This window comes from Neltuma alba, unplaced genomic scaffold (genome assembly GCF_004799145.2).
Source record: "Neltuma alba isolate B1F8T4 unplaced genomic scaffold, ASM479914v2 tig00003057_pilon, whole genome shotgun sequence".
In the NCBI taxonomy this organism is placed as follows: domain Eukaryota; kingdom Viridiplantae; phylum Streptophyta; class Magnoliopsida; order Fabales; family Fabaceae; genus Neltuma; species Neltuma alba.
The window spans coordinates 1-24,620 of NW_021633125.1; the positions used below are offsets into that span (position 1 = coordinate 1).

A 24,620-nucleotide genomic window follows, 5' to 3' on the forward strand; every position below is an offset into this window, starting at 1 on the left:
CACTGGGTATAAGTGTTTTCCTTGCCAGGAAAAAAACTGCCGGGATAGAAGAGCTATGCAATTACATATTGGGGATTGGATGGAAATAAATAATTTAGTGATTAATATAGGACGAAGATGATTTAGCTGGACTCCGATATTTGGGAGTTGCGGTAGAGCAAATTGGTTTAACCCCATCAATTATCAAATCTTCATTGCACAGAATTTGACATCATTGGAGAATATTAATTAAGAATTTAAGATATGTTATGTGTGTGGCTGCAGTCTTCTGGAGATTCACATCCCTTGCTTATCATCCTTTGATGCATCTCGTTCCTTTTTTCTAGGGTAAGACCTGCTGCTTCAAGTGTAAGTAAAAGCGTGGGAGTTCTTGATCTCTCTGGCAAGGATAAGTCTGCGGCTGCTAAACCCCCAGGAGGTTCTCTATTCCTGCCAAAGCTGCTCCCACTCCAGGACCAAAGCTGTCTAGCACTATTACACCGATCTCGGAGACCAGAACAAGGAGGCCTGCTAATGGTCAAGGCAGAAGCGAAACACCCATTTCTGACATTTCCAGATCTTCAAGTCGAACGAAGTTCAACATGCTGTCTAAATCTTCATATTGGTTATCCCAGATCAAGGTCTCAGAATCTTCTGCGAAGCACTCAATTTCACTTGGCTTCTTCAAACTAGCGTTGGAGGCAGGATGCGAGGTAATGTCATACATCGAAATGCAGTGATACACAACACGAAAGCATATATTATTTTGTTTTGCTTCATTTCACGCTTCTTCTAAATCTTTCAAGCATCCTATGTCAGTTGAATTTGATGTGTGTTGTATTTAGGCTTTACAAATGGTTTCGGTATTCTGTTCTGGTTTGTTTGTATATCAGTTAACCTATCTTTTCCTTTGTTACTATTTTTACATCTATTACAGCCTTTCAAGAAGATGCGAGATGAGTTAAGTCATATGTGCGCCGACATAATCTTGCTGATCTTGGAGAACCTGTGAAAGAATTGTTCGAAAGCTATAATATTACTGATACTGAAGATAAGACACAACAGTCGCAGATATCTGAAACTATTTCGCAGGTGCCAGAAGAGGGGACCCGATCCTCTGATGAAGATGTGCGCAGCTCTTCTTCTACCGTGGGTACTGGGAAACTCAACCAAAGTGTTTAAACATTGATTCTACTCAAATTTCTTCTCCTGCGAAAGAGTCAGTCAAGAAAGTGACTGGACAGAAGAATAATGGCGGATCCAGGGCGAGAGTAGATGCCAGCAAGAATTCTTCAAATTCAAGATCAGCTTTAGAAACCGGCAGTCGCAGGTCATTGAAAAAATCGGAGAAGCCAAGCAAGCAAGAAGCTGGCAAAGAAAAAGGCAAGGTCATGGAGAAAGGAAAGAAAAGTGAAGTTGAGCAGAGTACGCGTGCATCAATAGCTCTTTTATGACAGTTTATGAGACATTTTTAGCCCTGCTAGTCTAATGTTTTTATGTTTGTATATTTTTTTCAACTCAGCTACTGTTAGCCCTTCACCTCCTGAAGTGACAATCATGGGAGACAAAGAAACATGGTCAGAAGCTTACTATGCAATAATTTAGCTTTTCTGGATACCACTGTAGAAACATATACATGAAGCTAATCTTATTTCCTTCTCTCTTGTAGGATGCTTCTCTAACTGAAGAGAGGGTTTAAGAAGCTCGCGGTTGAACCTTTTAATTATTCCGTTTTCGAACCCCGTTTGTTCTCGTGTTGTATAGGCCTGGTGATTTGGTGAAGATTGTTTCTTGTGGTCTGGCGTCAGAAGACTGTTTTTAATCGTGTTTGGTCGTTGGACATCGTCTGTGTTTGTTGTCTATAATACACATTCTCACAATTTAAAGCTGTATCCAATCTCAAAAGTGTTGTTTTGCTTATCTTTACTTTTTACTCACAGCATCTTTTAAGGGGAACAACCCCTCCCCCCGAGAGAGAGAGGAGGAAGAAGCCCTCATTTCACTAATTCTTGTCTTTCATTGAGTTCACTTTTTTCATCCCTTGATATGTATACAAGGCATAAAACACATCAGGGACATGCAAATCCCTTATACTGGATCGGGATTTAATATTTATAACTCATTTTGAGATTTAATTTGCAAACCATGTTTAGTTTAGCGGGCGTATTTGAGAGTCGAGCTGTATCCCTCGGCCAAAAATAACGAGAAATGATAACGGAAAGAAACATGAAGCAAACTAACAATAAGCCTTAAACCTAAAGAAACATTTTGGTCCTCAGCACCCTTACCGATTTCCTTGCTACTTCCATCCTTGACCGGATGGAGACCAACCTCAATTCCTTCTTCTTCTTCTTTTTCTTTTAAAGAAGACCAACCTCAATTCCAAATTGAGCCAGGAATGGCTAATCACAGTTGGTTTGTTATGTTGGAAACTTTTGGCAAGAAACAAGTCACTTTTCACTGATGCTACTTTCATGGCCCGTGGAGTCCACGCTTTTGTATCAAGGGGTACTGAGAGAACTCTGCTATATATCATCACAGACAAGTAAATAAAAAGTGTGTTAACATTTCAGGCCCAAAAATTCAGTTCAGGCCTAAAACATAAACACATTTTGAAACTACAAGCTAAGAAATCTACCCAAGCAAATACTTCAAACCCTTTGTCATCATAACCAATTCAGCAAACTGAAACTTGGTATTAAACCATGTTGATAACAATTCAATGCAGATTGATACACAGAACATCTATTTTACATAAACAGACTTGAACAATGCATAAGCTATAATCGATTAAAGATGAAATGATCCTAACATTCAGAACAGTGATGAATAAAGGAAATAAGTTGATAAGTTTTCACAATGATTCATAATGGTGGCAGCATAACTTAACACAATTCATCAATAGCTTCAGACAGGCAGAATGCCCACAAGTTTACATGGATGGGGGGCTTAGTCAGCTGTCCAGCTCTGCTCCACAATTTCTCTCACTCTTCGATTGTACTCACGCTTGTTCTCGCTAAACATTCGAGCTGCTTCTGAGTTTGCAGGAGAATTTGGGTTGGGATCACAAAGCAGTGACTGCCAAAAATGATTATCACCTTTCAGAAAATAATAATAAAAAATGGCGGGTGCTGACGACTTCTAGGGGCATAGCACAAACAATTACAATTTAAAACACTTGTTCAACAGAAAACTTCATTTAAAACATGTACAAGTGTCCGAATTTTCAAGTACTTTACAATTAGAAAATTATCCTCACAACAAATTACAAACCAAATTTGAACCAAAAAAAACTTGCCAACCAGCCCATATTGTTCTCAAGACCCATGAACCTGGAACCAGAGTTTCAACTAGTTCAATCACTGTTCTGATTTTCATAATATTGTTCGATATACAGTTCACAACAAGAATTTCTAATATTAACTGTTAATTTCTTAAATCATCCAAAAGTAAGAAAAAAAATTCATAGAATTATTGAACTGTCTTATGGACATCCATAGCAAGACTCACAGTACCTGGTCATGTTAATTCTACCATATACAATCATTTCAGGCAATCAGCAGACATAGCCATTACCTATTGATCTGTGGTTTCTACATTGCGCCTGTTGGATGCATAATTAGGGTAAAACTACCTCCAGTCCTTAATATAAGAACTGATTCACTAATTTGAATAGATTAAGAAAAAATATTATGTTAGTTATTTGCAACAAATGTGAGTTGAATTTCCTAGAATGCCCTTATTAATTATGTATATTAGTTAAAACTAATATTTAATATATGCACTACTACAAAAAAATATTACTAAAATATAAATAAATATGATAGACAAAATACATTAGGGTCTCACATTTAAAACCAAATTAAAAATCGAACTAGCTCTTATATTAAGGACCAGAATCAGTACTAAATTGGTAGTGGCTTGTGCAATAAATATGTCTCGATCATGGACACCATTCTCACATAGCACATAAAATGAAAAGGATTATAAACAGAAGCTAGACAGACCTCCGATGTGTACTTTATACCAACCATTAGGTGAATTTCTCTTGGAGAGTGCCACCAATTGCCTAATGGGCTGCAACGCTCTCACAATTTTTAAGGTTTGATGGTAATTTATTTAATTCTCAATAGGGCTGTGTATTTTGGCCAAATCAGATAGGATGTAGGGTTATTATTTTTCCTGTTAATTTCCATGACTCTAGGAAGATTTAGCAGACCAAACTCTTCCCTTAATGTACCGTTACCACACGCGAATGGATTCAAGTTATTCTGCAGCTAAAATCTTCATGGTATTAGAGCCTGAGATCGTTCCTAGAAGTTCAGCTGAAGCTGAATACAGATATATATCACATGGAATATGTGAGATGGTGTGGATAAGGAGATTGTAAAAGGACCTTGAGATTGAGGTTGATAAGCCAATCAAGGCTTGGTGTGGTGACAAGGCTGCAAGAAGAATCGCACACAATCCGATATTGCACGGTCGGACTAAGCATGTGGAAATTGATCATAAAGGATCAAATTGAAGTAGGAATCATCGAACTCTCCTACATATACGCAAAAGCACAAGTGGGAGATATTTTAACCAAAGTGCTCACCGAGGACAGATTTGAGGCGCTGAGTTCCAACCCCAGAATGATTGGCATCTATTTGCTGGCTTGAGGGAGAGTGTTGGGGAGCGCCGCCAATTGCCTAAAGGGGCTGCGCTGCTGCTCTCACAGTTTTTAGGGTTTTATGGTTATTTATTTAATGCTTACTGGTCCTGTGTATTTCATCCAAATCAGATAGGATACTAGGTTATTATTTCTCCTCTTTATTTCCATGATTCTAGGAAGATTTAGCTGACCCAAAATCTTCCCTATATGTGCCGTTACTATAAGCGAATGAATTCAAGATGCTCTACAACTAAAATCTTCCGATTCACTAAGACAATTTAATTCCAACTGGTAAAATGCAAATGTAAAAAGAAAAGAAAATAATCATTTCTTATCAAGAGAAACAGTACAGCTTGTAGACAAAAGGAATTTCCATAAAGATATTAACTGAAAGTCTGCGACAAATCAACAGAGGCATGGCTTGAGGTTCTTCTTAATAGTCTATATTGAGTCGAGGTGAGATAATACATGGAAAGCAATTTGGTATTGCTATCAGTAGAGAATAGGGGAATTTCAGAGAAAATATGCAGGAGTGTTTCTAGACTCTTTACCTGGCAACCCCCTAAAATAAATAAAATCAACTGTGCATCTTTAACCAGCAGTGATTAGCTGAAAACAAAACGCCGACTTCCTGTTATCTAACCTAGACTTTCAAAGGCATCCAAAAGATGTTCCCACATTTTTCACAAAAGACCCAAAAAAAAAAATTACAGATACTTCATACAAGTAGGTATGAATTACTAGATGGTACCTGGATAGATGTGAGTATAGCAGCCACATCATATATGGGACTCCACTGATTTTGTAATATATCCAAACATATACTCCCATCGGCATAAACTGAAAAGGTGAAATTTTTTTCAAAAAGGCATATTAGTTTCAAGGGGAATTTATGGATTAGGTAAAATTCTCAAGACAAACTTTTTTTGGATGAAACATTCGAGAGACGAATCGTACAGTTGGCGTTTGTTTGGATAATCCTCCGTAAATTGAAGTGTCAACTTAAACGTCCTAAATAACTCAATTTGTAGTTGTGTGAGTATAATTAGTTATGCTGATATCAACTGATAGCAAATACGACATCCAGTGTCCATAACACTGACAGGCACCTCTAAGTAGAGTATCAACTATACAACACAGTAAACAAGTTAAAACCGTGAGAAAATTTTGAAAAGATATCCACAAAATTTAATAAAACTGAATTGCAGAACCCATATATGTGTTCTATAAAGAAAATCTCCTAGCTTCATGATATTACTGCAGAGACCAATCAAGATTCTCAAAATCTTTTAGAAAATATGAGAGGGACGACGCTGAGAGCAACAGGATTGCAACTCCAACTAAGATGCTGATCACGCTAGTCAAACACAAAAGAATCAACAAATTAAAGTAAACCACAAAGTTCCCAAATTACAAGCCCAATTGTTGATCCTCACAAGTACTTTCAGCTACGTGATGTGACGCAATGATTAACTCACCTCCATCCCATGGAGTATCATCGGGGCTGCAAGCCAACAGACAATCAAGAAGAAATTACTTGTTGACATACACTTAAAAAGGAAATAAAGCTAGGTGATATAAAAGAAGTAAAAACAATGATGGATCTTGGTCCAATTTCGTCACAACTCACCCAAATATGACAGCATTCCAGAGCATTATATTGTTGTCCTGAGGGGCACCACTGATTCCTGCAGGTGGATCTTGCTGCAGCCTCTTAAAATCTCTCATCAGCCTCTTCCTAGCAGGGGTCGACATTGTCACTACCTAAAAAGAGCCATGGGCAAAAACGCGATAAATACTTCAATCCATTAAAAAGCAGGCTTCAACATCACTTTTAGTTTACTGTGTCTGAATTTAAATGGTGCACACAAGTTATCATTCAATTGTAATTTGATTGCGTCACAATTGGCAATGGCCAGGAATCAAAATTCAGTCGAGATGTAATCGCAGAAAATCGAACAAGGACAAGCATCTGCTACATAGACCACACACAAGGTAAAGATGGGGGGGAGAACGAGAAAAATAAAGTTTTACAACACATGGTGTTTGTTGCAAGCAATGATTCGGAAATTCAATCCGTCAAAATTTCCCCTTCTCCCCTCTACTGCAACTTTACTCGGACACTGCAACGGAATTCACCCAAAAAACCCCTTGCTACAGCTTCATATTATGGCCAGCTAAAAAGCATAAACTTTCAGCGACACAAAAATCTTTCATTTCACAAGACTAAGAAAAAAAAATATAAAAACAAGGCTTTGCGGCTTTGATCCAGAACTCCAGATCATCCGTGTCAATCTCTCATAAACAATCCCCAGGAAAACAACCGTGTAAACTCAAAACGACGAGAAAAAAAAAACGAAGGTGAAAAAGGCGATTCAACGAACAGAATTTAAAAAAGAGTTGTCTCACCCAGAAAAAGGTCCGAAATTAAAGAAACTAAGGTCGCCGAGAGCAGTTAATAGCTGCAGGTGAGCCGACTCAGTCTGGTATGAGTGGTACGATCATCCAAATCAGAGTTTCAGTGAGATGGAGCGAGCATTACGGGAAGACCCTGAGAAGGGAGTCGCTCGTTTCGTTTGGTTTGTCGCACAGGAACAAGGGGTTCGGCCCTACGGCAAAGCTTGATGGGACGTGTTTAGGACCTTAGCTATGTCTCCTTATTTTTTCCAGTTAAATTAATTCTTTTTTCAATAAAAACTGAAATCCTATTCCCCATCAATCACCACCTCATGGACAAAAAATGGTGGGGCTGATGAATGGTATAAAAATTAAACTCCAAATTATGTGAGTCTCGTTGAATAATCTACGCCATTAAGGTTTCTTTTTCTGAACAGACAGCAACTTTCGATTCTTTATGAACAGAAATTCTAATATCGTCAACGATGTTTTCAAAAAAATTAAATTGATGACCTCAACATAATTAATATTTGATCAGAAAAACACAATTAATAAAAACGACGATGCTCTTAAATCTCTTTGATGAGCACAAAGAGCGACGGTTTATAATTCCTAGTTCAGCAGTGGCGGGAAGAATGTCAGTGAAACTACCACTACACCTACACATCCGGTTCTCTTTAATATTTCAAACCACGGCAAGCTTTATTGTCACCTTTACCTTCTTAACAAAACAGCAAAATTTGACCTACAAGAGTTGGCCCAGTTAGTAAGAAGTAGGCTCATAATTTATAGGACCGTTAGTTCGAATCAACAAATACAAAAGTGACTATCAATTATATGAGAAAGTTTAACTAAATGAGTATTTAGATAGAAACTAAATTATGATTTTAAAAGTGTCTTTACGGTTTATGAAATAAATATGTGAAAAAATTTGTCTCATTTTATGAAAAAGTGTTTCTTGAAAACATTTTTTAGGATTGCCAAACACCTCTTAAATAATCAGCAGTTATCATTTCATTGCTAAGAAAATATTAATCAAAACACCTCAATCCCATGAATATTTGGTGCGTGTGTGTATCCTCATTTGGTCATTGTTGTTTTGTTCTGTCATTTTCATAAATTAAGAGAAAAATATGCTCAATAGTACAATCTAAATTGTAATTTAAGTGATTTTTGAATTAGTTTGTTTTAAATGATTTTACATTGTATAAGAGTTTAGCTAAATAAAACACGGAGAAAATTTTTTATAAGCGATTGCCCGTGTTTCCGAGTGAGCATCAACGGAAAGGATTATTTCTTTTAATAAATCTTAAATAGAAATATTCATAGGCTTGAGATAGATTGTGGAAACGGAGCATATATGAATATATAAATGGTGGACATGGAGCCGTAAAATTGAGATGAACAGGGGAAAAACGTATTTTATTTAGGAAAAAATAGAAATATTTAGCCCCTAATGCACGTATCTACTAAGGGGTTTATTTTCCATTCAACCCAAACATGTTAACTTTTATACAATTTCTCATGTTCTTAATATTTTATTTTTATCCTAAATATAAAACCTTAATTTACTTTATCTTTTATATTTATTTATTTATTTTAAGGTTGTCATTGTAATAATAATAGTTCTAACCAACATATTTAATTAGCAATAATATTTTAAGCAAGACAACACATATTTATTATAAACAAACTAATTTAACTCATTTTCTTAATTTACTCAAATTACTCAACTAACTGTTATATTAAGCACTAGATGTAAGATAAGAGTTAATTTGATTTTTAATTTGATCTTAAATATAAGATCTTAAATCTACTTTCTCTCTCATATTTATTTATTTTTTTAAAAGTATCCCTTACAGTAATTGCATGTGTTAAATATTTCATTAAATGATGGTTCTAGGTAAATAAGCTAATACACATAGTTAGCAATAATATTTTAGAAAAAATGATATCCATTTATTACAAATAACTAATCTAACAAACTTTCATACCATTGATACCATTGATGCATGAAGCCACCAACAGTATCAGGCCTGGTCTTCCATTTCTATCACTTTATGAGTAATTTTAATTATTTCAACTTCTCTAAGCTTATATTTTAATAATTTAATATAAATTATATTTCTCAACCTCTACCTTAATACAAGTTCCCCTCCCTAGTTTAAGGGCGAAAAGCTTATGTCTCAGTGTAAATTTACAATTTTTTGTACTTTTAAAGAAAATGTGCATTAACTCATCAAAAAAAAAAAAAGTGCATTAATACATGCGATTTGTGATTACGCGGATAAATTTGTTGTGGTTATAATTCACACCAGATCATTACTTCAAACAATACTAAATCAATTAAATTTACTATTTTTTCCGTTGGCAAAAAAATTAAATTTACTATTTTCGTATCAATTATTAAAATAATAGATTATTGATAGAGTTTGTATCTACTCGGAAAACGGAACCCAAAAACTAGATTGTGTTACCTGTGCGTTGCAAGGGATGCATGTAATTCGGGAACTCCAACCAATTCAATTGTATTTCACAATAGAACATTACAATAAATAAAACCTCCTAATCTAACATTTTTTATGCGTTCTCTGCATGATCAGCAGAGAAATTATCAAAATTCATCTTCTATAAGAGAAGATGATGGACAACAATGATGGAAAAATGAAGGTTTAGAAATGCCTAAATATACAAGAAACATCTTTTGAAATCATGGCGGATCAGACCCATGAAAAACATAGCATAGCTTTTCTGGGCAATCTGAATATATCAGCAACATAAATCTCTGAAAAAATGGAATGCAGATAAGTGGACAAACATAATTACAAAGGTATTAAATGAGAGCAGTTACACATGCTTGTAACTCCAAACTTAGCAGCTGCCTTTTTAGTGCTGACCCAAGAAGACATCTCTCCCGTGAAATACTATAAACTTAGTAATACGGCACTCCATGTACGCAAGAGTTTTGATTTTCAAATATTTGTCAAGAATCCTATTCACAACACAAAGGGACGAGTCCAACCATCCACATCACAGTATGAAACAGTTTACACAGCGCTCCATGGACCTGGCAATTGCATTCAAAACTGAAGCAGGTTGTCTAGGCAGGATCATTGTAGACATATTTTCCTCTAGAATATTGAGGAATTGTCATTCATTTATCATAATGTTTTTTTTTTTAAATATCCAGAATGAGGGAATTAAAATCATTCCTTCATAATGCAAGTGCCTTCCTAAAGCAAGTGTTATAATATGAACTACTGTTCTCTTCACTAATGAAAGAGCCTTCCTAAACCTTTGGCATAATTTTTTTCCCAAATGATTTTCTTACCCATTTATCAATTACAAGTCCTTTACCACCAACTCGATACAAAATAAAACGGCTTTAGATAATATATGCGCGACAAAAGCTAAGACAGTTATGGTTCATAAACTTTTAAATTTAAATAAAAATTCGGACATAAACTTTTAAATCTAAATAACAAAATGGGACTTCGAAATACTCCTAGCAAAGATGCGGGATTTCTGAAATTAAAAAAAACAAAAAAATAATGTGTTGAGTAACCATTAATAAAGAATATGGTTCATAAACTTTTAAATTTAGATAAAAAATTCAGGTCAAAGAAATTTAAATAAAAAAATTTAATTCAATATTTTACACAGCAAGGTCGTAAGTTCTTATTTTTGTTCAACAAATTAAAGAATCAAAATTCATGGATAAAGTATAAACTTAGGACAGCTTAACCGCAGCTCCTAACAGTAAAAACAGAATTCCTTCAAGGTCATAGTTATTCTTTTCTTCTTTTTTTTTTTATTACTAAAATATAGGTATCCTCTTATTGGAGACAATTCCATTCGAGGCACTATCGGGTACTAAATGTGGACACTTCTCTCAGCGAGAATTCAAACCTTAGTTCACCACGTTAGAGGAGACTAGCCTCTTTTGCTAGACCCAATCCTTGTGACATGGCAAACCAATCTTAAACCCATTTGCCTGACTCTTTCCGTCACACACACCTCATGATTAGCATGCCAAACCGGGATACGCATCATCCTTTCCCAAACGAGACTCCCAAATATGGAAAATCATGAAAGATTTATATTAAACAAGATCAAGCTTAGATAAACACCAGAAATTAGGGGTGAGCAAAACCGAACCGTAACCGAAAACCGAACCGAACCGAATTCAATTTCGGTTTTTCGGTTCGGTTATTTCGGTTTTCGGTTATATATTCGTTTTTATTTTTTAAACAATTCGGTTTCGGTGTTCGGTTCGGTTAGTAGAAAAAAAATTCGGTTATAACCGAATAACCGAAATAAATATATTATATATTTATATTTAATAAATATTAGTATAATAAATATATATGTGGGTATATGTAAACTTTTTAAATATATTTATATTCAATAAATATGGTTATAATAAATATTATTATAATAAATCATATTGAATCATGAAATATTTATTAATTAATAGTTGTAATTGTGTTTTATTATTATTTTTAATTTAAAATTATTTTTTATATTTATATATTTCGGTTAATCGGTTAACCGAACCGAAATTTTCGGTTAATTCGGTTTCGGTTAGTTCGGTTAATCGGTTTCGGTTTTTAAAATTTACTCTATTCGGTTATTCGGTTAGTTCGGTTATCACCGATAACCGAACCGAAAAACCGAATACTTACCCCTACCAGAAATTTCTCCCCGTGCACAGATTAACCCATTTGATTATATTTAAAAGTTTAATAAATTGTATTATCTAAGATAGTTTAAAATTTACTTCTAATAGGAATATATTTTTTTATTCATTTTAATGGAATTTGAATTAGAGATACGGAATTGATAAGAAATAGATAAAAATTTAAAATTATTTATTTATTTCTCTATTTAAACCTCTTATTAACATGCTATTTAATTATGATACCTCCCATTTAATTTAATGTATTCAAATTTCAATTAAAATATTATTCAAATTCAAAGTTAATCATTAATTTTTTCATTTGAATCTCTATTTAAAATTGTATTTATTTATAATGTTTCTTATTTAACTCAATATATTCAAATCTCAATTAAAATGTTATTTAAATCTTATTAATTAAATATATTTGGATCCTATAATCTCATATTTAACTTATTTTTAAACGAATCAGATATTATAAGTTTTTAAGAATATAATAATTAATGATTGGTTGATTGACGATGATTAGTAAATCCCAATCATATCCAGCGAATCTTACCATTTAATTCCTCCTGATTTTCTATTTAAATTCCCTCTGCTTTCCCTCTCTCTCTCAATTCAATCTGCACCCTCTGTTCTTGCTTCTCCGTGCACGTCATTTTTTATATCTATCTGAAAACATGGTGAGCTCCGATCAGACCATTTTGGTGACCGGCGGTGCTGGCTTTATCGGCACTCACACCGTCGTTCAGCTCCTCAAAAGTGGATTTAAGGTCTCTATCATCGATAATTTGGACAATTCCGTCATAGAAGCCGTGGATCGAGTTCGGGAACTTGTGGGGCCTCAACTTTCTGATAGACTTGAATTCACCAAGGTGCGTGCAGTTTTCTGGGTTGGGTTCGGATTACAAAACACTTGTTTCCCCATGAAATAGTTCTTTCAGTCTTTTGATTCTCTTGCTCTGTCCCTGTTTCAGCTTGATCTCAGAAACAAGCAAGACTTGGACAATCTGTTCTCTAAGACCAAGTACGTGGTCGAAATTACTCCCAATTTTACTCGTGTTTTTTCATACATTTTTTCCTCCTAAGTTTTATGCAAACGCCTCTCTCTACTCTGTGTAGTACGAAGGACGCTGTTTCATACTAATCCGGTTTTCCACAGCTCTGTTTTTTTCCTTTCCATCTTAAATACATGCAAGCAGCGTAGTTGCTAAGAGATGTTCTCATTTTATTGGAATTAACGCCGAAACAGATTTGATGCTGTGATTCACTTCGCGGGTCTAAAAGCTGTTGGCGAGAGTGTTGCTAATCCCCGCCGATATTTTGATTTTAATTTGATTGGAACCATCAATCTCTATGAAGTTATGGCAAAATATAACTGCAAAAAGGTTAGCCCGTGATCCCATTACTTGAAATTTCGAGCCTAATTGAGGTTCTTCTGTTTCAAATACTGGCAAAAGCTTCAGAATCTTGTATGCACCTGGTATATAGGTTTCTAAAATCCAGTTCTTCTAAAAAATTCATGTTACGCAAAACAGATGGTCTTTTCATCATCCGCAACGGTTTATGGTCAACCCGAAAAGATACCATGTGTAGAGGATTTCAATTTACAGGCAATGAATCCTTATGGACGAACTAAGGTAATCAAAACTCTCCAAAGAGGAAAACCTGTTTTTGAGGTTTACAAGTTTGGTTTTTTTTCCTTCTCTAATACATATATGACAGCTTTTCCTTGAAGAAATCGCTCGAGACATTCAGAAGGCTGAGCCAGAATGGAGGATTATTTTGCTCAGATATTTCAATCCTGTAGGGGCACATGAAAGTGGTAAACTTGGTGAAGATCCTAGGGGCATCCCCAATAACCTCATGCCTTACATTCAGCAAGTAGCCGTGGGGAGATTGCCGGAACTTAATGTTTATGGCCATGATTATCCCACAAAGGATGGATCAGCAGTTCGAGACTACATTCATGTAATGGACTTGGCAGATGGTCACATTGCTGCTTTGCGAAAGCTCCTCACTACTGAGAATATTGGTAAAAATACCTTCTTTCCATTACACATCCATAACATTGCCTTCCATCTTGGTTTGCTTCAAGTTAATTGGCAAACTCTTTGCTTAGGTTGCACTCCTTATAACTTGGGAACCGGCCAAGGTACATCAGTGCTCGAAATGGTTGCTGCATTTGAAAAGGCCTCTGGCAAGGTATCATTGAATCTTCCTGTCACTATACATACATGTCAAATACATTATCAATGCTGAAATTCTATGTTGGTTTTGACTCTTTGTTCTGCAGAAAATTCCCTTGAAACTGTGTCCAAGGAGGCCTGGAGATGCCACTGCTGTTTATGCATCCACAGAAAAGGCCAAGAGAGAACTTGGTTGGAAGTAAGGACATTGATAATATCTGTTATTTTGGATTATTTGTGTTTTAATTTGCTGATGATGAAAATAATTCTCATTTTACAGGGCAAAATACGGTGTAGAGGAGATGTGCAGGGATCAATGGAACTGGGCTAGAAACAATCCATGGGGCTACCAGGGGAAGGCTTGATGGAATTCTCTAAGCTCCTTTAAAAGCCCTGCCCTGTTTTCGCTTGTCTATATTCACTATGTACTTCTATTTTCTTTTTCTTTTTATGAAAAAAAGGCTGTTTCTTTCCATGATGTTAATTCAAATGACTTGAAGTTGAACTGTAACATGATAAGAACAGCTTGCTTTGGAAGATTGATAATGATATCGATCTTTCAATCATTCCCCTTCGAAAGTAATCCTTCCGGTTCTTAATATAAGGCTTTGTTTGACTTTTATTTTGATTCCAAATATAAGATCTTAATCCACTTTATCTCTTGTATTTATGCATTTTTTTCTAAAATAATCCTTCTAACAATAATAGTTATAGTCAATACACTTAATTAGTAAGGATATTTAAAAAAAAAAAACAATACATGTTTATTACAAATAATTAACTTAACTTCTTTCATTAATCTTCTCAAATTACTCAACTAGCTCTTATAATTAGGACCGGAAGTAGTATTTGTTTCGAGAGAAAATTACTTAGGTTTCAAATCCAAAAATTAAATACAACATAATACTAAAAGATTTTAAAGAATTTAATATTTAGAGGGCAGATTTATAGATGGTGTACGTAACATAACTATTGCTGGGAATTAAGACAGACAGACGTTTGAATATTTTCTATTTATATTTAGTTTTTTATTTGAGACCTGTGGTTAATTATTCTCTTGCTTTAGTTGCAAAGCTTTCACAGATGGATATGATATGACAAAAGTCCGTTTGGGTGAAATCTGTTTTGATATTCACGACTTATAAACAACATAGTTTATTGTTTCTTTCCATCCTTGATATAATAACTTAGTTAACTACTTTTTAAAAAAAATTAAAAAGTTATTAAATTATTTAAAATATTTATATTTATTGTTTTTTTCCAAATAAATCTGACTAACTTATACTACCTCTAGTTCTCTATTTATAAGAATAAAGATTGATCCTAGGAAAAATATCACTGCTTAATTTTGCATCGGCAACAAGCAAAAGACAAAGAAAAGCTTAGCCTCATCAACTGATTCCGACCGGTTCCCCAAATCCTCAACCATGGCTTGTGTCACTCCATTGCCTAGAAAGCTGCAATTAGCGTATAAAAACTATAATTTTTTTGGGACTCAACATGAGCCTCTATTTGAGATTTTTAATGGAAGAAGCTTCTATATACCCAATTGCAGTTGGAACTTGGAAGGCAAAAAAGATTAACCATGAAGAAATATGGGAAAATCCCACATAAATACCACTTGAAATTGACTTCACTTGATAAGCAATTAATAATAACACATTTTTATAGGAATTTCTAATCATGAAATTTTAAAATTTAAGTGCTATTTTTAGTACTTTTTCAATAAATGTTATATATATAGTCATAGATTACAATTTATTAATTTACAAGTTTAAAAAAACCCCACCAATAAAATATTTAATGAGATTTTTAAAAAAGTCTTCTTTAAACATTCTCAGCAAAGCAAAATGATACATTATGATAAAAAAAATACTTATTAATTTTTTTTAAAAAAAATCATACTGACTACTCTTATAATAATTTTGACTATTTTTATAATATTTTTGACAAGTCAAAATCAATCACGATCACATATTTATCATTTTAAAATTTAATAAATATTTGTGTCATTTTTCCTTATTATTATCATTATTATTTTGAATGTGAATGTATACATCCGCGTGAGATGAGCCCCTGGGCTTGGGCTAGTGGGCTTAGACGCTTTTTTAACGGAAGCGGAAAGGAAATGAATGATCATGAGCCTAGGGCATGAAACCAAAAAGAGTGGGGATGCAGGGGATCGAACACTGTACCTCCCGCATGCAAAGCGGGCGCGGTACAATTTGAGCTATATGGAAATAAAGAGGAGAAACAATAACCTATTGACTGGCTTGAGGAAGAGTGTTGGAAAGCACTGTCGATTGCCTAAAGGGGCTGCGCTGCTGGCTGCTGCTCTCACAGTTTTTAGGGTTTTATGGTTATTTATTTAATGCTTAATGGGCCCGTGTATTTCATCCAAATCAGATAGGATATTAGGTCATTATTTCTCCTCTTTATTTCCATGATTCTAGGAAGATTTAGCTCACCCAAAATCTTCCCTATATGTGCCGTCACCATAAGCGAATGAATTCAAGATGCTCTGCAACTAACATCTTCCGAGAAAATATGGAGGAGTGTTTCTAGACTCTTTACCTGGCAAACCCCTAAAATAAATAACATCAACTGTGCATCTTTAACCAGCAGTGATTAGTTGAAAACAGAACGCCGACTTCCTGTTATCTAACCTAGACTTTCAAAGGTATCCAAAAGATGTTCCCACCTTTTTCACAAAAGACCCCAAAAACTAAAAAAAAAAAAAAATTACAGATACTTCATACAAGTAGGCATGAATTACTAGACAGTACCTGGATAGATGTGAGTATAGCAGCTACATCATATATGGGACTCCACCGAGAGCAACAGGATTGCAACCCCAACTAAGATGCTGATCACGCTAGTCAAACACAGAAGAATCAATAACATAAAGTAAACCACAAAGTTCCCAAATTACAAGCCCAATTGTTGATCCTCACAACTATTTTCAGCTAAGTGATGTGACGCAATGATTAACTCACCTCCATCCCATGGAGTATCATCGGGGCTGCAAGCCAAAGCAGACAATCAAGAAGAAATTACTTGTTGATATACACTTAAAAACGAAATAAAGCTAGGTGATATAATAGAAGTAAAAACAATGATCGATCTTGGTCCAATTTCGTCACAACTCACCCAAATATGACAGCATTCCAAAGCATTATATTGTTGTCCTGAGGAGCAACACTGATTCCTGCAGGTGGATCTTGCTGCAGCCTCTTAAAATCTCTCATCAGCCTCTTCCTAGCAGGGGTCGACATTGTCACTACCTAAAAAGAACAATAGGCAAAAACGCGATAAGTACTTCAATCCATTAAAAAGCAGGCTCCAACGTCACTTTTACTTTACGGTGTCCCCATTTGAATGGTGCACACAAGTTATCATTCAATGATAATTTGATTGCGTCACAGTTTGCAATGGCCAGGAATCAAAATTCAGTTGGCATGTAATCCCAGAAAATCGAACGAGGACAAGCATCTGCTACGTAGAACACACACAAGGTAAAGATGGGGAGAAGAAGAAAAATAAAATTTTCCAACATAAGGTGTTTGTTGCAAGCAATGATTCGGAAATTCAATCTGTCAAAATTTCCCCTTCTTCCCTCTAGTGCAACTTGACGCGGAGATTGCAAACGGAATTCACCCAAAAAGCCCCTCGCTACAGCTTCATATTATGGCGAGCTAGAAAGCAAAACTTTCAGAAACACCAAAAAAAAAAAAAGTTATAAAAATAAGGCTTTGCGGCTTTGATCCAGATTCCAGATCATCCGTGTCAATCTCTCATAAACAATCCCCAGGAAAACAACCATGTAAACTCAAACCGGCGGAAAAAAAAAAAAAAACGAAGGTGAAAAAAGGCGATTCATCGAACAGAATTTAAAGAAAGAGTTGTCTCACCCAGAAAAAGGTTTAAAGAAACTAAGGTCGCCGAGAGCAGTTGCCAGGTGCAGGTGAGCTGACTCAGTCTGGTATGAATAGTACGATCATCCAAATCAGAGCTTCAGTGAGATGGAGAGAGCATTACAGGAAGACTCTAACAAGAGAGTCGCTTGTTTCACTTGATTCGTTGCACAGGAACGGGGGGTTCGACCCTACGGTAAGGCTTGATGGGACGTGTTTAGGACTTCAGGTATGTATCCCTTTGTTCCTGTTAGATTAATTCTTTTTTCAATAAAAAACTGAAATCCCATTCCCCATCCATCACAACCTCATGGAGAAAAAAAGGTGGGGTTGATGAAAGGTATAAAAATTAAACTCCAAATCATGTGAGAGTTTCGTTAAATAACCTACGACATTAAGGTTTCTTCTTCTGAACTTATGCACTATAGCCACTTTCGATTCTATATGAACAACCATTCTAATATCATCAATGATATTTTTAAAAAAATTAAATTGATGACCTCAACACAATTAATATTTGATCAGAAAAACACAACTAATAAAAACGACGATGTTCTTAAATCTCTTTGATGAGCACAAAGAGCGACAGTTTATAATTCCTCGTTCGGCAGTGGCGGGAAGAATATTAGTAAAATTACCACTGAACCTACCCATCCGGTTCTCTTTAATATTTCAAACCACGGGAAGCTTTATTGTCACCTTTACCCTCTTAAAAAGCAGCAAAATTTGGATAAGAATACAAAAGTTACTATCGATTATATGAGAAAGTTTAATTAAGTAATCAGCAGTTATCATTTCATTATACTATGAAAATGATTAATCAAAACACCTCAATCCCATGAATATTAGGTGTGTGTATATCTTCGTTTGTTCATTGTTTTTTGTTCTGTCATTTTCATAAATTAAGAGAAAAATACGCTTAATAGTACAATCTAAATTGTAATTTAAGTGATTTTTGAATTAGTTTGTTTTAAATGATTTTACATTATATAAAAGTTTAGCTTAGCAAAGCACGGAGAAAATTTTTCATAAGCTTTTGCCGGTTGTTTCCGAATAAGCATCAATGGAAAGGATTATTTCTTTTAATAAATTTTAAATAAAAATATTGATAGGCTTGAGATAGATTGTGGAAAGGGAGCATACATGAATATATAAATTGTGGACATGGAGCTTTAAAATTGAGATGAACCGGGGAAAAACGTATTTTATTTAGGGAAAAGTATAAATATTTAGCCCCTAATGCGCGTATCTACTAAGGGGCTTATTTTCCATCCAATCCAAACATGTTAACTTTTATATAATTCTTCATGTTCTTAATATTTTATTTTGGTTCTAAATATAAAATTCTAATTTACTTTATCTCTTATATTTATTTATTTATTTTATAATAGTCCTTATAATAATGATAGTTCTAACGAATCTATTTAATTAGCAATAATACTTTAAAAAAATAACACATATTTATTATAAATAACAAATTTAACTAATTTTTTTATTCTACTCAAATTAGTCAACTAATTCTTATGTTAAAAATAAGATGTGGTATAAAAGTTAATTTGATTTTTAATTTGATCTTAAATATAAGACTCTGAATCTACTTTTGTTCTCATATTTATTCATTTTTTTAAAATAACCCTTACAGTAATTATACATGTTAAATATTTCATTAAGTGATGGTTCTAGCAAAATAAGCTAATACACATTATTAGCAAATGTATTTTAGATAAGATGACACATATTTACTATAAATAACTAATTTAACAAATTTTCATAATCTACTCAAATTATTTAAGTAGCTCTTATATTAAGCACTAGAGGTAGTATTATTTATTATATAACAAACTTGAATGGTTAATCTTGTTAATATTTAAAAATTTATTCATTATCATTTAATTGGATTTTTTTTTACCATGATTATGACTTAATTGGATCAAATCTGCGTATATAAGCATTATCCTTTTATTTATAATTTTTATGATTGTTTGAATGCAGTGAAAAATCAATTCTGAAGTTGAAACTGTAATTTCCTTAAATATCTTCCAAACACTTTTATAACATGTGAAAAGCAATCACAAGCCCGGTTATAAGTAGTATTTCATAGGTTACTAGACATTTTTGTCGCATATCAAAATCATCATTATCATCAATTATAAACCTAAAATCATGAATATCTTATCAGTTATTGTTATTACTAATTTCAATTATGCTATTCAATTATACTCCTACTAAATGTTATAAATTTATAAATTCGATTTTCTAAATTAATTCCAACTCATATCCAAACATACCCTAAATCACATGATTTCAAGTTATTTTTCTATGAAGTGATCCGGTGATATAGGAGCGCCAGAAATTAGGGATAAAAAGATTTCAAATCAAACAGGACATAGAAACAAATAAATATGATTATTTTTTAAAAAAAAATTTCTCGAACGCAGGCATAACATGTAATTCAAATTCGACGTAAAAAATGAAAATAAAATCTTGGAATAAATTAATTGATGAAAACAAAATTACATGTACATTTTTAAAAAATTAAAAAAACGCTTAAATACCAGACCCAGTACAAGTGACAAGAAGTTAATTAGGTTTAAAGTGTAGAATAGTGTAGGACATGTGAACTTATCTAGTCTAGTCATGACTTGTAAAAGTTTTCTTCTTCTTGTTTTTTTTTTTTTTGCCCTTTTCAATGACATAAAGCCTCTTTTCTATTTATAGACAATTTTAGACAACTCGGAGATACATGATTTTTACTTCATACTATAAAATTTAAAAGCCAATTTGTCTCAGGTAAAAAAAAAAAGAAGAAGCCAATTTGTCATTTTGAGTTTTTAACCACTTTTTTTTTTTTTTTCACTTTCAAGCCGTTTGATGCATGGTATCAGGCCTGGTCTTCCAATTTCTATCACTTTTATGAATAATTTTAATTATTTCAACTTCTCTAAACTTATATTTTAATGATTTAATATAAATTATATTTCTCAAACTCTACCTTAATACAAGTACCCCTCCCTAGTTTAAGGGGGGAACTTATGTCTAAGTACAAATTTTCAATTTTTTGTACTTTCAAGGAAAATGTGTATTAATACATGCAATTTGTGATTACGCGGATAAATTTTTTTTTTTTTGGTGAAGGATTACGCGGATAAATTTGTTGTGATTATAATTCATATCAAATCATTACTTCGAACAATATTAAATCGATTAAATTTTGCCATTTTTCAGTTGGCAAAAGAATTAAATTTATTATTTTCATATCAATTATTAAAATATTAGATTATTGATAGAGTTTGTATCTCCTTGGAAAACGGAATCCAAAAAAAGACAAAACGGATTCTAACAAATACAGTCCAAAATAACAAAATGAGACGCCTAAATACTACAAGCAAAGATACGGGATGCTGAAGTTAAAAAAGGAGAAAAATAATGTGTCAAGTAACCATTAATAAAGAATACTGGTCATAAACTCTAAAATTAAATTAAAAAAACTTAATTCAATATTTTATATAGCACAAACGATCTTCGAAAAATAAATTAGAAGGGTCGAAAATTCTTATTTTTATTCAACAAATTAAAGAACCAAAATTGATAGATAAACTTGGGACAGCTCAACCACAGCTCCTAACAGTAAAAACAGAATTCCTTCAGGGTCACAGCTGTTCTGAACAATACGTGACGTGGCAAACCAATCTCGAGCCCACTTGCCCGACCCTTTCCATCACACGCAGCGCATAATCAGCGCGCCAAACTGGGATACGTATCCTTCTTTCCCAAACGAGGCTCCCAAACATAGCAAATCATGAAAGATTTATATTAAACAGAATCAAACTTAGATAAACATTAGTAAATCCCAATTCATATCCAGCGAATCTCACCGTTTAATTCTTCCTGATTTTCTCTTTAAATTCCCTCTGCTTTCCCTCTCTCTCTCAATTCAATCTGCCCCCTCTGTTCTTGCTCTTCCGTGCACGTCATCTTTGATATCTATCCAAACCATGGTGAGCTCCGATCAGACCATTTTGGTGACCGGCGGGGCTGGCTTCATCGGCACTCACACCGTCGTTCAGCTCCTCAAAAGTGGATTTAAGGTCTCTATCATCGATAATCTGGACAATTCCGTTATAGAAGCCGTGGATCGAGTTCGGGAACTTGTGGGGCCTCAACTTTCTGATAGACTTGAATTCACCAAGGTGTGTGCAGTTTTCTTGGTTGGGTTCGGATTACAAAACACTTGTTTCCCCATGAAATAGTTCTTTCAGTCTTTTGATTCTCTTGCTCTGTCTCTGTTTCAGCTTGATCTCAGAAACAAGCAAGACTTGGACAATCTGTTCTCTAAAACAAAGTAGGTGGTCGAAATTAGTCCCAATTTTACTCGTGTTTTTTTATACATTTCTTCCTCCCAAGTTTTATGCAAACACCTCTCTCTACTCTGTGAAGTATGAAGCATACTGCTTCATACTAATCCGGTTTTCCAGAGCTCTGTTTTTTTCTCTTTCCATCTTAAATACATGCAAGCAGCGTAGTTGCTAAGAGACGTTCTCTTTTTATTGGAATTAACGCTGAAACAGATTTGATGCTGTTATTCACTTCGCGGGTCTAAAAGCTGTTGGCGAGAGTGTTGCCAATCCCCGCCGATATTTTGATTTTAATTTGATTGGAACCATCAATCTCTATGAAGTTATGGCAAAATATAACTGCAAAAAGGTTGGCCCATGATCCCATTACTTGAAATTTCGAGCCTAATTGAGGTTCTTCTGTTTCAAATACTAGCAAAAAGCTTCAGAATCTTGTATGCACCTAGTATATAGGTTTCTAAAATCCAGTTCTACTAAAAAATTCATGTTATGCAACAGATGGTCTTTTCATCATCCGCAACAGTTTACGGCCAACCTGAAAAGATACCATGTGTAGAGGATTTCAATTTACAGGCAATGAATCCTTATGGACGAACTAAGGTAATCAAAACTCTCCAAAGAGGAATGCCTATTTTTGAGATTTACAAGTTTGATTTTGTTTCTTCTCTAACGCATATATGACAGCTTTTCCTTGAAGAAATCGCTCGAGACATTCAGAAGGCTGAGCCAGAATGGAGGATTATTTTGCTCAGATATTTCAATCCTGTAGGGGCACATGAAAGTGGTAAACTTGGTGAAGATCCTAGGGGCATCCCCAATAACCTCATGCCTTACATTCAGCAAGTAGCCGTGGGGAGATTGCCGGAACTTAATGTTTATGGCCATGATTATCCCACAAAGGATGGATCAGCAGTTCGAGACTACATTCATGTAATGGACTTGGCAGATGGTCACGTTGCTGCTTTGCGAAAGCTTCTCACTACTGAGCATATCGGTAAAAATATATCCTTTCCATTACATATCCATAACATTGCCTTCCATCTTGGTTTGCTTCAAGTTAATTGGCAAACTCTTTGCTTAGGTTGTACAGCTTATAACTTGGGAACTGGCCAAGGTACATCAGTACTCGAAATGGTTGCTGCATTTGAAAAGGCCTCTGGCAAGGTATCATTGAATCGTCCTGTCACTACACATACATGTCAAATATATTATCAATGCTGAAATTCTATATTGTTTTTGACTCTTTGTTCTGCAGAAAATTCCCTTGAAACTGTGTCCAAGGAGGCCTGGAGATGCCACTGCTGTTTACGCATCCACAGAGAAGGCCGAGAGAGAACTTGGCTGGAAGTAAGGACATTGATAATATCTGTTATTTTGGATTATTTGTGTTTTAATTTGCTGATGATGAAAATAATTCTTGTTTTACAGGGCAAAATACGGTGTAGAGGAGATGTGCAGGGATCAATGGAACTGGGCCAGAAACAATCCATGGGGCTACCAGGGGAAGGCTTGATGGAATTCTCTAAACTCCTTTAAAATTCCTGCCCTCTTTTCGCTGTCTATATGCACTATGTACTTTTATTTTCTTTTTCTTTTTTATAAAAAAAAGGTTGTTTCTTTCCATGATGTTAATTCAAATGATTTGAAGTTGAACTATGACATGATAAGAACAACTTGCTTTTGAAGATTGACAATGATAAGGATCGGTCAATCATTACCCTTCGAAAGTATTTGTTTTGAGAGAAAATTACTTAAATTTCAAATCTAAAAATTAAATACAATATAATACTAAAAGATTTTAAAGAATTTAATATTTAGAGGGCTGATTTGCAGATGATGTACGTAACATAACTATTGCTGGGAATTAAGACAGATAGACATTTAAATATTTTCTATTTATATTTAATCTTTTATTTGAGACCTGCGGTTAATTAGTTTCTTGGTTGGTTTAGTTGCAAAGCTTTCAGTCACTATCAATTTCTTCAATGATGGATATGATATGACAAAAATCCGTTTGGGTGAAATCTGTTTTGATATTCATGACCTATAAATAATACTTACTCCTTGGTATTCTTAATATAAAACTTAATTTACTAATTTAAAAGAATTAAGAAAATTATTACCTCGGTTTTTAATATAAAAACTCGTTTGACTTTTATTTTGGTCCTTATAATAATGATAGTTTTAGCTAATACACTTAATTAATAAGGATATTTCAGGAAAAACAATACCTATTTATTTCAAATAACTAACTTAATTAGTTTTCTAATCTCCTCAAATTAGTCAACTAACTCTTGTATTAAGGATCAGAGGTAATACTAAATTATTTGAAAGTATTTATATTTATTGTTTTTTTTAAAACTAATTTGACTAACTTATTTCATCTAATGACACACGTAAACATTTTAAAAAGATCATGTTATAATTAAATAATTAGTTATTCTTTGGATTCCT

General features: G+C 34.0%; 2 protein-coding genes, 2 long non-coding RNA genes and 1 pseudogene across 4 annotated transcripts; 3 read left to right on the forward strand and 2 right to left on the reverse strand.

The window, feature by feature from the left end:
• The first annotated feature begins 306 nt into the window (after positions 1-306).
• LOC114740098 (uncharacterized) lies at positions 307-1,584 on the forward strand (annotated as a pseudogene).
• A 1,054-nt stretch (positions 1,585-2,638) lies between these two features.
• LOC114740113 (uncharacterized) lies at positions 2,639-5,480 on the reverse strand. The gene is made up of 2 exons (XR_003739664.1): positions 5,385-5,480; positions 2,639-3,057 (listed from the first exon to the last, which is right to left on the reverse strand). It is a non-coding gene; the product is annotated as an uncharacterized LOC114740113 (long non-coding RNA).
• A 109-nt stretch (positions 5,481-5,589) lies between these two features.
• Positions 5,590-7,253, reverse strand: LOC114740114 (uncharacterized). Its single transcript, XR_003739665.1, has 4 exons — positions 7,043-7,253; positions 6,264-6,397; positions 6,112-6,137; positions 5,590-5,644 (listed from the first exon to the last, which is right to left on the reverse strand). It is a non-coding gene; the product is annotated as an uncharacterized LOC114740114 (long non-coding RNA).
• Positions 7,254-12,382: 5,129 nt separating this feature from the next.
• Positions 12,383-14,465, forward strand: LOC114740111 (bifunctional UDP-glucose 4-epimerase and UDP-xylose 4-epimerase 1-like). The gene is made up of 8 exons (XM_028928241.1): positions 12,383-12,583; positions 12,686-12,735; positions 12,961-13,096; positions 13,247-13,348; positions 13,434-13,743; positions 13,831-13,913; positions 14,005-14,096; positions 14,178-14,465. Exons 1-8 carry the CDS (start codon positions 12,389-12,391, stop codon positions 14,260-14,262), a joined length of 1,053 nt encoding a protein of 350 aa, XP_028784074.1. The 5' UTR covers positions 12,383-12,388; the 3' UTR covers positions 14,263-14,465.
• Positions 14,466-21,596: 7,131 nt separating this feature from the next.
• On the forward strand, positions 21,597-23,893 carry LOC114740112 (bifunctional UDP-glucose 4-epimerase and UDP-xylose 4-epimerase 1). Its single transcript, XM_028928242.1, has 8 exons — positions 21,597-22,001; positions 22,104-22,153; positions 22,380-22,515; positions 22,665-22,766; positions 22,851-23,160; positions 23,248-23,330; positions 23,422-23,513; positions 23,595-23,893. Exons 1-8 carry the CDS (start codon positions 21,807-21,809, stop codon positions 23,677-23,679), a joined length of 1,053 nt encoding a protein of 350 aa, XP_028784075.1. The 5' UTR covers positions 21,597-21,806; the 3' UTR covers positions 23,680-23,893.
• The last annotated feature ends 727 nt before the right edge of the window (positions 23,894-24,620 follow it).

Coding starts and splice junctions, on each gene's coding strand:
- LOC114740111 (XM_028928241.1), top strand. CDS start 12,389: ATGGTGAGCTCCGATCAGACCATTTTGGTGACCGGCGGTGCTGGCTTT. Junction 13,097..13,246: donor CAAAATATAACTGCAAAAAG/GTTAGCCCGTGA, acceptor TACGCAAAACAG/ATGGTCTTTTCATCATCCGC. Junction 14,097..14,177: donor AAGAGAGAACTTGGTTGGAA/GTAAGGACATTG, acceptor CTCATTTTACAG/GGCAAAATACGGTGTAGAGG.
- LOC114740112 (XM_028928242.1), top strand. CDS start 21,807: ATGGTGAGCTCCGATCAGACCATTTTGGTGACCGGCGGGGCTGGCTTC. Junction 22,154..22,379: donor AATCTGTTCTCTAAAACAAA/GTAGGTGGTCGA, acceptor ACGCTGAAACAG/ATTTGATGCTGTTATTCACT. Junction 22,767..22,850: donor ATCCTTATGGACGAACTAAG/GTAATCAAAACT, acceptor CATATATGACAG/CTTTTCCTTGAAGAAATCGC.